At 38.9% G+C, this 14,175-nt stretch overlaps 1 protein-coding gene across 8 annotated transcripts in view; it reads left to right on the forward strand.

Moving 5' to 3' along the window:
• Window positions 1-1,585: 1,585 nt before the first annotated feature.
• Window positions 1,586-14,175, forward strand: part of LOC134790704 (tubulin monoglutamylase TTLL4-like) — a 29,940-nt gene continuing 17,350 nt past the window's right edge. For 2 of the 8 annotated variants that reach the window (XM_063761634.1, XM_063761642.1), the window contains exons 1-5: window positions 1,589-2,635; window positions 2,815-3,023; window positions 3,658-3,811; window positions 5,634-5,847; window positions 11,868-12,055. In XM_063761634.1, coding sequence (XP_063617704.1) covers window positions 2,262-2,635; window positions 2,815-3,023; window positions 3,658-3,811; window positions 5,634-5,847; window positions 11,868-12,055 — 1,139 coding nt within the window. In that variant the 5' untranslated portion in view covers window positions 1,589-2,261. Of the gene's footprint in view, window positions 2,636-2,814; window positions 3,024-3,657; window positions 3,812-4,894; window positions 5,047-5,633; window positions 5,848-5,901; window positions 6,038-6,097; window positions 6,230-11,867; window positions 12,056-14,175 lie in introns of those variants that run through there. The other 6 variants (XM_063761610.1, XM_063761618.1, XM_063761625.1 and 3 more) reach the window with 6 other exon arrangements.

Here is a 14,175-nt window from a genome sequence, read left to right on the forward strand (position 1 = left end):
AAGCTCTGCTTTCTTGCATATTTTATGCATGAAAACAACCTCGAATATCGAAGCCTAAGAAATATCGAGCCCTATGCGAAGCTAGGCTGATAGAAAACTGTCCCATCCCTTCTCTGTATGAAATCCTGGATTCGCGCCTGGTTGGGACTAAAAGTAAAATTGCGTTTGTATATCGAAAAATTTTCGCGCTCGCTTCGCTCGCCTTTTCAATAACTTTATAAGGTATGATAAAGGTGACATTCGGGTGGCGACTGCAGCAACATTACTCTGTTGCAACTTTACTGCTGCAGTACTGTCAACTTCCGTGATAAAATGATGTGACTGATTTCCATACTAAAAGTAAATATTTACAACTGTCTATCATATTGCGTTTTTATATCGAAAAATTTCCGCGCTCGCTTCGCTCGCGTTTCTATTACTTTCTAAGTGACATTCGGGTGGCGACTGCAACAGCATTAGGTACTCTGTTGCAACATTACTGCTGCGGCACTGTCAATTTTCGTGATAAAATGATGTGACTGATTTCCATTCTCAGCTGTAACGCGGCAATGAACTTCTCTCAATTTACCAAAAAATCAATGTAATCTTGATGACCCGAGGGAGAGGGGGCACCTAGAAATCCTTAGGGCATCAACATATCTTAATCCGGCACTGATTGTTAAAAATTGTGTAATATACGGAACCCTTGGAACGCGAGTCCGACTCGCACTTGGCCGGTTTTTTTTGTACGTTTGTATGAAAAGGCGATTTCTCGCGGGAAATTGTATGGGTGTATATGGGAACCAATATATTCCACGAATCTTCTCTTTCCGCACAGACTCTATCAAGATTTTTCACGGCTTTGCAATGCTGACATTATTACAGCAGTTATGTTAGGAGCTTATACATGCATGGAATTTGTTGATAGCTCCTAACTCTTATTATAATAATGAAAAAAAAAGGTATGGTTTTATTAGATTGCCCAATTAGAAATCAAATAATTGAAAAAGGACGAAATTATACCGGTTTCATTCCCATAAAAAATACCGGTATATTATGATCCCTGCCTATACCTTACGGGGTGTTTCTTTTTCTTTTGAGATACGAAACCCCAAAATGGAATATCCCGGGCGATTATAGGTCAGTAGGTCAAATCGGATGACGTAGGTGAACCCTGTACTGTACATTAATACCTACCCTCCCGTAACCCCATAGGAATGGGCTCTCAGCCTCTCAAGTCAAGTGCCATCCCTCATCCACCCACTGGTTGCGTACGTAAGTACTGTAAATAAACTTTCGCTGTGACATGCGCAATTCGCAGAGCGCTCGCTCATAGTCATGTCATTTCTAAATTTCTGTAAAATTGTAAAATACTTAATTAAAATTTCAAAATTTAAAATAATGTGAACGAAATGCACTGGCGAACCTGTGTTTTTTTTTTCGAAATATTCCCATGGTTTCCCACCGTTTGTCAACGATTCTTTTGTGTTGTTACACGATAGAAATTCGACTCTGTCCTTTTAGTCAAAAGGTTGAATTTAAGTAGCACAGAGTGATTATTGTGGTAGCGAAATGAGAATTCAAGTCTCGTTTTATGATTGGTCGTGATGGCTAGCAAAGGTGAAAATTTAAATGTCAATGTGAAAAAAAGACAAAGTAGTTTTTATCTCACTCGCGCTCGATTAAATCGAACGCGCTAAAGTAGAACAGCACATCATGCCAAACGGCTCTTTATGCTATTCGGCTTAAAATGGAAATTGAAGAAGTTTGATATACAATTTCTTTATTTCTTTTTAAAATTAGTAAATACAGTTTGCAATGAAGACCCAGATCAATAAATCTAAAAACTATTTACCACTTGTGCAAAATCGATATTCCTCACGTTGGCCTTGAATAAAATATTAAACGTAATCTAATTTACTTACACGTGAATAGATAGATTTAATGAATGGGTGCTATGTGTGAATCTCTGAATCGCCATTACTATCGCTCTTTATTGTCGTTAGCAAGATGCAATAACGTATTAAGAAGTGCGTAATAAGTGAATTGGTTTCTCAAGATAGTGGATATTAATTATTTTGTAAATAGAACGCGGTTTTCTTTCAATTTTGGCGGGATAGCTGGCACGTTTCGGTAACGTTGAATGGCGGTCTGTCATCTGTCGTCGGTGGACTCGGTGGCCTCAAGTTGAGGCACTGAACACCAAAACTAAGTTCATGTCTTGCAATCTCGTATCTTTAAATTAGCAGTGCCTTTGTGAAAATTATTGTAGGGGTCGTTCGATGTGGACGTTGGATGATGCGTCAGGAGTAGGTGCGTCGGCTATGGATGGGAGACGCGTGAGTCCACATTACGAGGCGGGATTCGATTCGTGTGATCCGTTGGGGTCTGTGTTGTGGTCAGGAGGGTCGGGGCGCTCGGCGGGTCGCGTTCTGCGCCGTCGCTGTCGCAGCGAGGGCGTGGATCGGTCGCCGTACGAGGATGCGTCGCGGGAGCCCCTGAAATCGGCAGACGGGATTCCGCGGCACCGGGCGCAGCCCAACAAGAGTTTCTTCACGTTGAATAACTCGCCCGATAGGTACAACCACGAGTGCACGCTACCAAGAGCGCACAACGGCGACTACCTCATGGCTCACGAACAAAATAGACACCATGGGTGAGTGACGCACAACATAACCTAGCGTGTTTTCATTCAATCACAATAAGCATGTTTCTTTACATGTTTTCAATATCACACAGCACAGAACCAGTTTTATAGACTGTCTATAGACAATGTTTATCAAAATAAAACCTAATTATGGAATAGTTAAATGATATTTTTGTTTTTTGTTCCAGTTACCAGCCAGGTAGAGCCATGTACAATCGAACAAGCCCCATCAGACCTTTATTGGTGACAACATTATCAAATTCTAAATTAGAAGAAACTAGGCTGCCAAAAGTAGAAGAACTCATAGAAAAATTAGACCATGACATGGTTGAATACAATGTAAAACAACCTTTAAAATCAATACTCAATAACCCTTTACCAAAGACATCGCCACCAGGTACAGTTATATTCTTAATTTTAGAGTATTACAAATTTTATATTAATGGAAAGATGGAATGGAATGGATGGATGGATTTTTTCCTTTAATATAAAATTTGGAATATTGCTCGCAGACATATCTGCATGTTTAAAATTTGGTTTAGAGTATTACACTAAACTTTAACTGCCTTATTCATAAAACTTTACAAGCCTGATCAGCTAAATAATGTTTTATCCCTTTCTAACAACTACATAAGTCAAATCGAATGGTTCGGGTTCGTCGAATGAATAACGCTATAAATCTTTATTTAACATCTGTTACAGTTTTGTTCATTATAATTTAATCTTCTTTCTTGTTTAAAGACCATAATCTTTGTCATTACTTTTACCAAATCAATTATCTTACATCAAAATTAAACTTTTGTGAGACATATTTTTAACTTTTTAGACGACAACGGTTTCACTCACTTGAATAGCAACTAAAAATTCAAGTGAGTGAAACCATTGTCGTCTAAACAATCTTTTTACATATTTGTCAAAATATCAGACTACTCATATAAAATAAAACAGTAAATCCCATATTATCAGGGAAACTTTATTTATTTTAAATATGTATATTGTGTCTGTTTAAAATATTTCATAATTTGTTCTAGTAGGTATACTCAAGAAACCGAAGGGGCGATCATACCAGGAGCCCAGGAGTAGTAGTGGAGTAGAAGGCCGCAGACGACAGAGAGCTGCCAGTGAATCTGACAATATTTATACCAACTTTAATAATCTTGGCTCTCCTATACCTGGCTATGATGGGTGAGAATGCTGTTATAATATTTATGTGATGTTATAAACATCATTTTTACGGTTCCATACCCAACGGGTAAAATCGGGACCCTATTACTAAGTCTCTACTGTCCGTCTGTCTGTCTGTCTGTGACCAGGCTGTACCTCATGAACCGTGATAGCTAGACAGTTGAAATATTCACAGATGATGTATTTCTGTTGCCGCTATAACAACAAAAACTAAAAACAATAAAATAAATATTTAAGTGGGGCTCCTATACAAAAACGTGATTTTTGCCGTTTTTTGCGTAATGGCACGGAACCCTTCATGCGCGACTCCGACTCGCACTTGGCCGGTTTTTTTAAACTGTCCCAACTAGTTGCGCAAAAGCAAACCAAGGGACTATTTTTTGCGCAAAGAACATATTGATAAATTGTAGAATGTTTAGATCGTATGTGGTAAATAATGCATATAAAATTATATATGTGTCTTGTTGGTATTCCATCTATTTATTTTTTCTTTGCCAAAGCAAAGACACATCATATAGTTAACAGAATATACCTACTTACCCCCATTACTTCATAAAACTGTACGGGACTGATTTAGTTAAATTATGTTTATCCCTTTCTTACAAATACATAAGTCAAAATGACAGATAAGGACAAACGATTATTAGCTAATTGAGGTTTGTAGCGCGTTTATCAATAAAGGGGTTAGTATGCACCTCCTATGCCATAAATTCCATAATCAAGTTGGTCTCATTGACATTGAAACTAGCAATTACAACACAAACTAATAACTAACAATCATAAGAACAATGGCGGAATTTCTTTTAATTTTTTGGGTTAATAGTTTATCAAATCGAAAGCTACATTAAGTCATGGTTTCTCAATGTTATAAGTGTTATAACATTTCAGAATAGCCTAATACTGAGCCAAGCCACGCCAATTACATTTGCAAACAAGTATTATAAAGTTCCATCTACCTATACACAACAGTGGTGTTTCGTTTCCCACTCCGTCCAGTACTGAAAGACAATAAGGAGGGCTATAGATTGTTAATATTTGAAATTTCAACTGTCAAGTGCACTCATTTCAGATAGATCAAATGTAATTTATTAATGAGTAGACTCGAAATTTGGATGTAGGAGACATTGACCATATATAAACATTTATGATAGCCGTGACTTATGAGAGTGTTGAAGAGTATCACTTTTAAGTACCAAAATGGAACCTTACCTAAAAAAATATAACTTAACACAGAGGTAGGGTCACTCAATCTATGTTATTTAATTTAAGAATAAATCTTGTACCTATATGGTAATATGTTAACATATATCTAGTTTTAGTATCTCTTATTCTATCAAATATTAGACTAGATTAGATATGAAAATCTAATATAACAACCTATTCAAGATAAATACTTTCACATTCTTGTAATATGTATTTAAATAGAAATGTGTGTAAGGTTTTTCAGACTTACTCTCATTACAGTAAAACTATTTCTGACTAGTATTAGTCTCATATTAATAGTGTTTTGGAGTTTTGGCAATTTAAACAAGTGTATTATATAAAAAATATGAAATCTTTTTTTTACATATGTTGGCTTCGCATTGTCAGGTGATATAAGAAAAAGCCCTTTTATTAATATTTTTATATAAAAAAAACCATTATGAAATCATATCAGAATAAAGTGTGCAGTGCATGTAAATACATCACATTAACTTCCACACAATTTTCTAATCATCAATTAATAGTATTTTATCTATTTATCTAACAACCTCTATACGAGTATGTAATCTCTTTAATAACTTTGTCTGTGTAAGTTGTTAAATCATCATGTCTGTTCCAGCCGCGTATCCTACCTTTCAAGCAACAACAAACGTCTCAAGGACAACTCTGGCTGTGGCTACTCGTACGGCACAGCCCTGGCGTCGCTCAGCGCGACTCCTCGTAACAAAAGCCCCACCTTTCCAAGAAGATGCGCCTGTAAAGACGCACCGCCCAAAGAGGAGACCATGCACGTGCTCAGGACCACTGCCATCAACAACGAACATGATGATGTGGTAAGTATTTCTGTTTTACTCTAACCTCACGAAACGTAGACAACGAGGGCTACTCGGGTCGCTCAGCGCAGCTCTTCGTACTAAGAGACCCACCTTCCCCAGGAGATGTGCCTGTAAAGACGCACCGCCCAAAGAGGAGACCATGCACGTGCTCAGGACCAATGCCATCAACAACGAGCATGACGATGTGGTAAGTATTCCTTTTTTACTCTAACCTTCTCACGAAACGTAGACAACGAGGGCTACTCGGGTCGCTCAGCGCAGCTCTTCGTACTAAGTGACCCACCTACCTCAGGAGATGCGCCTGTAAAGACGCACGCCCAAAGATGAGACCATGCACGTGCTCAGGACCACTACCATCAACAACGAACATGATGATGTGGTAAGTATTTCTGTTTTACTCTAACCTTCTCACGAAACGTAGACAACGAGGGCTACTCGGGTCGCTCAGCGCAGCTCTTCGTACTAAGAGACCCACCTACTCCAGGAGATGCGCCTGTAAAGTCTGTAAAGACCATGCATATGCTGAGAACTACTGTCATTATCAACCAGCATGGGGAGTCTTTAGATAGATAGCGAGGGCCCAGGGCAACTCGCGTCGGTTGTATTATATTGATTATGCTGTCCTGAAAATAGACATCTACTTTTATGCTGGCTTGTTCAAATTAGATGAAAGTACGATTTAGTGTGTGCGGGTAGTCGTAGTTTAATTGTATGCCAACAATATGTCTATTTCCTTTATTTCGCAAATCAGTCATACAACGCAACAACAAAACACGAAGCTTTTGTCTATAAAATGAATAACTTAAATATTTATTAACTAGCGCCGAATCTGCTGCGTTAGTAACTTGTTATTCAATATTTTTTACCATGATATATTATTAACTGTTCGTATTGGTAGAAAAAAAACCGGCGAATTCGGTGAGGTAAGTACATACCTACCTGTTAGGGCCATCCCACACTAGCTAATACTTTTGAGTGTCGGCACACCTCGGACACTGGCGATCAAATGTATGAAACAAACGCGTTCCTACGCACTCAGTCTAAGCTCGTGTAGGTGAACGCGTACCATGCTTGTGTGAGTGAGATAAGACGTGCTAGGGTCTATTTTGAATCAGTATAAACGAAGTAACAGAATTTTTGTAAGGAAATTCAGGCCACCAAAATATTACGTAAGTTGAAAACATGATTTTTTGTTCATATAGATATTGTGTTGTTTCCAGTGTGTTCTGATAGGTTTTGTAAATATTTGTTTAATATTTGAATATTTTACGTGGCCTCCGCTCTGCGCACCGCGTCGTCGCGTCCTTGCCAGCCGGTAACTGTGAGGTAACCGAGAGCGGGTGGGCGGCACTTTCAACGGGAGGCAGGGAGTGTCCATACTGTGCGTTAGTACTATCTATTATACTGTGGTGTCGGCGTCTAGTCAGCGCTATGGAAAATGGCGTCGCCGCGCAGTTGCGTCAACGTTGCGTCGAACAGCAGCTATAGAGTTGACTAGACGCCGACGCTGTTCAACATAGTGTCGTGAGGTCAAATGTTATAGTTACATATTGGAATTTCAACCTAAACATACGGCAATTTGGCTTGAGATTGTAGCCATTTTAGCCATGTCAAAAGATTTGAAAGATATAACTAGGAAAAGGATGGATTTCTATCTTAAGTGGCAATTTACTAAGCCTAATAATAGGTCTAATTGCATACCGTTTTATTAGGCAGGCGTCCGGTTTTTTTACCCCATAGCTCAGTACTTAGTCCATCGCTTTCACCCAATAACCTAGTTCATTTTAGATTCCATCAACTCTCAATAGCCCTTACACCCTGGCGGGTGCTGCCTCTGCGTGCGTCCCATGACACGGGCAAGGGCAGCATCCGCTCGGTGTACCCCTTACATTTCATTAAAGTGTCAAAAGGGCCTCTACGTGTTGGCTTCGGCTCCGCGCATGCCTCCCAAAGGTCCGGAACACCATTGTTCCGTGATGGGAAAGACAAGGTCTAATCTCCAGTCCATTCACAGTTATCATTAATTTCAGTAATAATTTAATTAGGGTCAAACTTACACACAAGTGCCAAAAGTTTTGTGATTACACGGTTGTTATCGCGTTGTTTTAGTGAGTCTATCTTATAAAGATAACTGATTTGTGTACACAGAGCTTACGTGTGGCTTCAATGTTTACCTCTGATGTAGGTATACGCTACTTGAACCGGCAGTTTAGGGTGCCGTATAAAGTTATTAAAAACCAATAATCTATAATTTAGCTTGACATTATAATCCGACGCAAAGTCGGCGCAAATAAGGCTTCTTTGGTTGGATGTAGTCTTTTGCGTCAATTTTTGATAGGTCGCCGGATTTTTTATATGTGGTTGTGTGTGGAAGTCTTTTTTTTTTACGATTTCGAGGATGGCCTCATAGTAAAAGTCGGTAGGACCTACCTACATATCTGACGAAAATTACGTAGTCTCGGGATGATTCTTGTCTTTAGTCAATATGTCTTGATTAATCACTCCATTTTTTAGACTTTAAAGCACACATTAATAGAGATTACAGATCTTTATACGTATCAGATCTGGCAATCGGTCACCGCTCGTCGATTAGACGGGTCCTATCTTACCAATACCATTATGACTCACACGGCAACCGAGCCAAGTCGGTTGGTGTGGACCCTCCGAATAAATAATAGCCCTGACGTATCATACTCAAAGAATGTGCCAATAAACTAGAAAGGGACAGAAATAATGGCAATTAGCACCGTAATTAAATTGCAAAAATGAAGTGTTACCCTGTATATCAGATTGCCTCTACACCAGGGTGTGATCTGTCCGTGACATTTACCGCGCCCCATGGCATAATTAAAACGTCCTTATACAAACACGGTATGATCTAGTTAATTTAACGTTATCAGCTAGCTTAGCACGCATTAACTGTTTCATATTATATTATCATTCATATAAAAACACGTATCATCGTTCATAATCTGTCCGACAGTCTTCTATGCAACGTTTATCGAAGTCAGTCCTTACAGAGATTTATTGGTGCTAAATTACACGAAGTGAATTGTTTACATGAATCGCGGAAGTTTAGGAATTTGCGTTTATTTTCGGTGACGACGTTCTAATGTTTTTATAGCGCGTGACGTGCCCGATTGACTTGTGCAAGAGGTGACCATGCCCTAATCGTCGGTGACCAAACTGCACCGACTTAAAGTGGATAGTCTCTGTTTATTATTAGATTAATAGTTCAGATGCCTGAAACCAACTGAACTTTAGATTTAAGTGGGTATAAACGATGCGCTCGATCAAAAAGATGTTTAAAAAACTTTCAGTTTCGAACTGTCGCAGAGTAAGTTCATTGTGTGTTTTTCTTTGTTGATAAACAGCGATATGTAAATACACGTTGTTTAACATTTCCGGAACAATATTAGTCGGGTCTACAACTTGCTGGAAGATAAGGATCGAAGTTAGAATATTGCAAGTAGCGCAATAGCGCATTGCGTATATTTTTGAATGTACGGACGGAGCGTGACTTTCGCTTCATTTCCGCCGGGACTGTGAATGTGTATAGTTATCTGCAATCTACATACATTTCTTTTATCGTTGAATGGTATTCATTCTAATATTTAGTATACATTTTACTTTTTCTTCTGTTTAATGTAGTTTATATTTTTCTACTGTTTACTTAATAACATATTGAATGCGGTGGAATTATATTTAAAAATAATATGAAGTGATTCGTACCATTGTAAAATACTAAATATTGTATTTAAATCTTCTAGCCATACTTACTGGTAAATTCAATATTCAAATGTAATACTCGTAAGGTACGTGTTTAGCTGTTTTCCTAAATTATATACTTTACGCATTAACGCTACTCATAATGACGTAAATAAATAGTAGCTAAAGATAATGCATGAGCAATGACACGTACAATTTTCAGTTGAACGGTTAATTTCCTACCTAGTGTGCTAACGTAGCGTGTGACCTGCTTTAAAAATATGCCTTGATAAATAAATAACCCACAATCTTGGTCAACGGCCTCCTGACCTCATTCCTAGCAACACTCGCCAAGTTAACATTTGTTCGATTCTTCCGAACACCCACCCATTCCAACCCATGCTGTTTACGTGAAACTACTCTCTATTATAAACTAGCCGTGAATCATAGTCTCAAATTAGTTGGTGTAGTGTTGCTTAACCCCCTCCTATTGTCTTAGTTAATTCGGTCCACCTTAGATTATTGTGGCATCAGTTCCATTGGGCGCTGTGCCAAATAAGCAAAATGTCAATACGATGCATTATCACTGTTACCAGCGTGGTGATAACTGCCTCAGTCGCCGGCCCATAAACCATCCATGTTGACGTCCCTTTCAATTTATAAAAAATATTCGTTATCTTACCCATGTTAACGGTCCATTAAACTATAAATATCAAAGAAGTGCTGAAAAGTGGGTTTTTAATGTCACTCACGTTCGAAATGTTGACCTGTTCATCAACCTTGACATGTTTGTGCTGTTATATTTGAAACGGCATCCAGTGTGTGCAAGGTGTAATACAATGAGTTTTTCTTTTAAATTTACCAGCAATGCTTGCCAAATTCGTTAGCGAAATCTTCCAGCGTGGTGCTCTTGAGTCACAACACCTGGTTTATTTCTGAACGCCGATGCTTCCATCCAGGCGTAAGTCCACACTTACCTCAGGTGCCGAGGAGCAGAGTCCTGGAGCGGCTTATAAAACTCAAGTTCGGAATTCTAATTACAAACTCTTGCAACACCGTTAACGCCGCTAAATAGTTCTCGTTACGCAATTATAGCCCTAAACACCTGAGCGACATGGCGGTCATTTCGTTGATAGTTGAAAAAGTGAGTTTTTTTTTAAATTACGTTGTTGCCAAAACCTCGTGGTTCTCAGCTGTTTGTGAGTCGGAACACGTGCGTCTATATTACGCGATTGGTTGATTTTACTACAATAAAATACGCGATAATATCAAGGTCAGTCAAGTCTCGTTTCTGTTTAAGGTGGGATCGCTTAACAATTTTTTAAATGTTTTTAAACATAGAAAACCGTAATATCGTGGTCACTGTTGAATTAACAAAGTTAGTTACATTTCACATCGTCCGATCTTATCATTTCGTGCATAGATACTCGTAGATACATGTATTTCTTCTATCATTAAGTAGTACAATAGCGTGTAGTTTGAGGTTATTGACTACAGCAACGCGATTTACGTCGTTAATTGACCGACATAGCCTGTCGGCTGCTTTTTATAGCTGCTTGAACCCAGAAGTGAAGTGCTTTAACTTTGTGTGTGTAATCAAATTGCATATGTAAATGTGTTCTTATTATATGTGTGCGTGATCTTAGAAAGACGAGTTTAGACTTGAGTAATGAGAACATAGAGAGTTATATTTTAAATTAAAGTATTTTTTATACTACGTCGGTGGCAAACAAGCATACGGCTCGCCTCCAGCGTTGTTACATGCGCGTTGCCGACGTATTGATAACGTTTCGTTAAGGTATTGATAGTCGTAAGTATTGATTGGGATTGACGTGAGTGTCAAGTGAATTGAAATTGGAGTCGCCCAGAAGAAATATTATCTTTATTTAACTGCATTCGATTATTGAAAACCAATGATAGCAAGTTAATAGTATTTAAACATTATATGGATCACTTTTTGACCTACCCTACCAGCCTTTATATTTCCTATAGTTTTCCTAGCCTATTTGAGTGTCCCACTGCTGGGCAAAGGCCTCTCCCCTTAATTTCCATGACTCCCGATTTGGTGTTTCCTCCGGGCAGTTATTCAGGAAGCTGTCCAGGTCATACCGCCATCTCCGTTTGGGCCTGCCGCGTCCACGTCCCTCTGCCGGCATCCACTTGGTTTCCTATAGTTAGTCCGGATATATTTAAATTCCGAATTCTGGTCGCCCTTACACTTCTAATTTAATATTTTTGTTTTACTAAAATCGGTTTTTCATTCGTATTTCTGGTACCTAAGGTTAATTTATACGACGATTTTTTTTCAGAACCTACAGCAATCGCCAACCCCCACTTGTCCGGCCGTCAGCCCGGCCCTGCCGGTGAGCTCAGTGACCTCAATGCCGGTGCCGAAGAAGGTCGTTAAGACCGGCAAGAAGAAGGTCAAGTCGAAGAAGGTCAAAGTTCCCAAGGTCACTCCTACCGTGTGCAATCATGGGGAAGATGAGGCGGACGAGTGAGTATACTCTGGCAAACACACTTTGTCAGTACAAAAAGGCGGGAAGTCCAAATTTTTGAGGACCACCCTTCGCGCCTACATTTATTAAATTTGCCGCCTTTTTGTACTGACGGAAATGACTTGCCAAACTATATTATTTATTTATAACCGTATACACGCCCTCCAAGACTAGGAGGTGCTCCCGGTATTTTGCTTTCTAAATAAAATCAGTAGCAGGAGCATTCCCTATCCGTTACTTTAGAAGTCGTCAATACCGACAAAAACGTACAGTTAAAAAGAACAAACTTTGCAAGGTTTCTTACATACAATTTGCAACATAGAAAATATGAGTCGAAACGAAATTTAGTTTAGCTCGCTTAGTGTAGAAAAGTAGTAATCAATATTAATTACTAAGAGGAAGCACAAATTGATTAACTCACTATCACAGACCAACCCCTATAGACCGAGCTTATATGACGACCTGCGGTCACCGCCCGTATGGTGTATAGGTCAAATATAAGATTGTTCGCGCGCCGCTCCGATCAGTTGCGCCCAAGGTTACGACCTGTTAGCAGTGTGCACGAGTCTAAGAAAATAAATCGTAAACTATTGAATTCATTGGGAAATCATGGGATATTGCAGCGTAAAATGGTGTGGCAAGTCATCTAAGACATCTACTTACGAAACGGATGGAATAACATCCCACAGGAAAATCAAATTCATTATTTCATTGAATAATGTTTCTTGTCCGCGGGGTTCATTTTATACTGGTCAGTAAGCAGAGGCGAAGTATGTCCGTCCCTTTTCGTCAACTTGAAAATGCAATGCGCTATCCCTTTCCCTTTCGACTAGTGATGTGACGATGATGCTTTTTCAGTTGCGGAAACTTCGTGCTTCGTCATACCGTATTGTACCATTTTAGACATAATATATAGGTAATATGTTGTGTAAGTTTTTTAGAATCCTCTAGGCCAGTGGAGCAGTTAGGCCGCATGTCACGAGATGGACCTGATGACGAACTTCAAAGAAGTGCGAGGGAACTCGGTGTTGGTTTATGATAGACATATGTTGTATGGGTTTTTTAGAATCCTCTAGGTGAGCAGTTAGGTCTCATGTCACGAGATGGACCTGATGATGAACTCCAAAGAAGTGCGAGGGAACTCGGTGTTGGTTTATGATAGACATATGTTGTATGGGTTTTTTAGAATCCTCTAGGTGAGCAGTTAGGTCTCATGTCACGAGATGGACCTGATGATGAACTCCAAAGAAGTGCGAGGGAACTCGGTGTTGGTTTGTGATAGACATATGTTGTATGGGTTTTTTAGAATCCTCTAGGTGAGCAGTTAGGTCTCATGTCACGAGATGGACCTGATGATGAACTCCAAAGAAGTGCGAGGGAACTCGGTGTTGATTTGTAATAGACATATGTTATTGGCCCATTTGAATATGTTTTCAATACAACCTTCTATAACTTTAATAAAACGGACAAAAGAAAATAATTGTATGAGATTTTGGCGACACTTTTTTCTCGTATCGAAAGAGATTGCGATTCTGAGTGGAAATAATATAAAAATTCTAAACTTTAAAATTCATGGGTACTTTAAACAGAAATGCCCTAATATGTTAAGTAAAAATTTCAGGTACATTATTAAATTACTTAATGAAATATTAAATTAATTGATTTATTTATTTAAACTTTATTGCACAAAGTATATACAAAATGTACAAATGGCGGACTTAATGCCAAATGGCATTCTCTACCAGTCAACCATAGGGCCAAACAGAATCTACAATTGGTCAATTAATCAATATAATTATTAAGTAAGTTTACTCTAAGTATACTAAATTGGTAACAATTTTACCACAATAAATTTCGGTATCACTGGTAGCAGTACCCACTGCATGTAATGAACATGTCCCATCCCTACGCTTACACGTGTCAGCGCGCCATGTTTGAAACGACCAATCGCAACGCCGTGAGCACCCCTCCCGCACCTCACAGTTTGGTGATTTGCATCGGGAACAAAATGGCCAATATTAGGTTTCTAGAGGCGGTGTTCTGTGCTCACTATAAACAAGGCCGAAGTTACGTTATTAACAAACCAGGTAAGAACACCTGTTATAAACAAAATAAAAAT

Source organism: Cydia splendana, chromosome 1 (assembly GCF_910591565.1).
Source record: "Cydia splendana chromosome 1, ilCydSple1.2, whole genome shotgun sequence".
Taxonomy (NCBI): Eukaryota; Metazoa; Arthropoda; class Insecta; order Lepidoptera; family Tortricidae; genus Cydia; species Cydia splendana.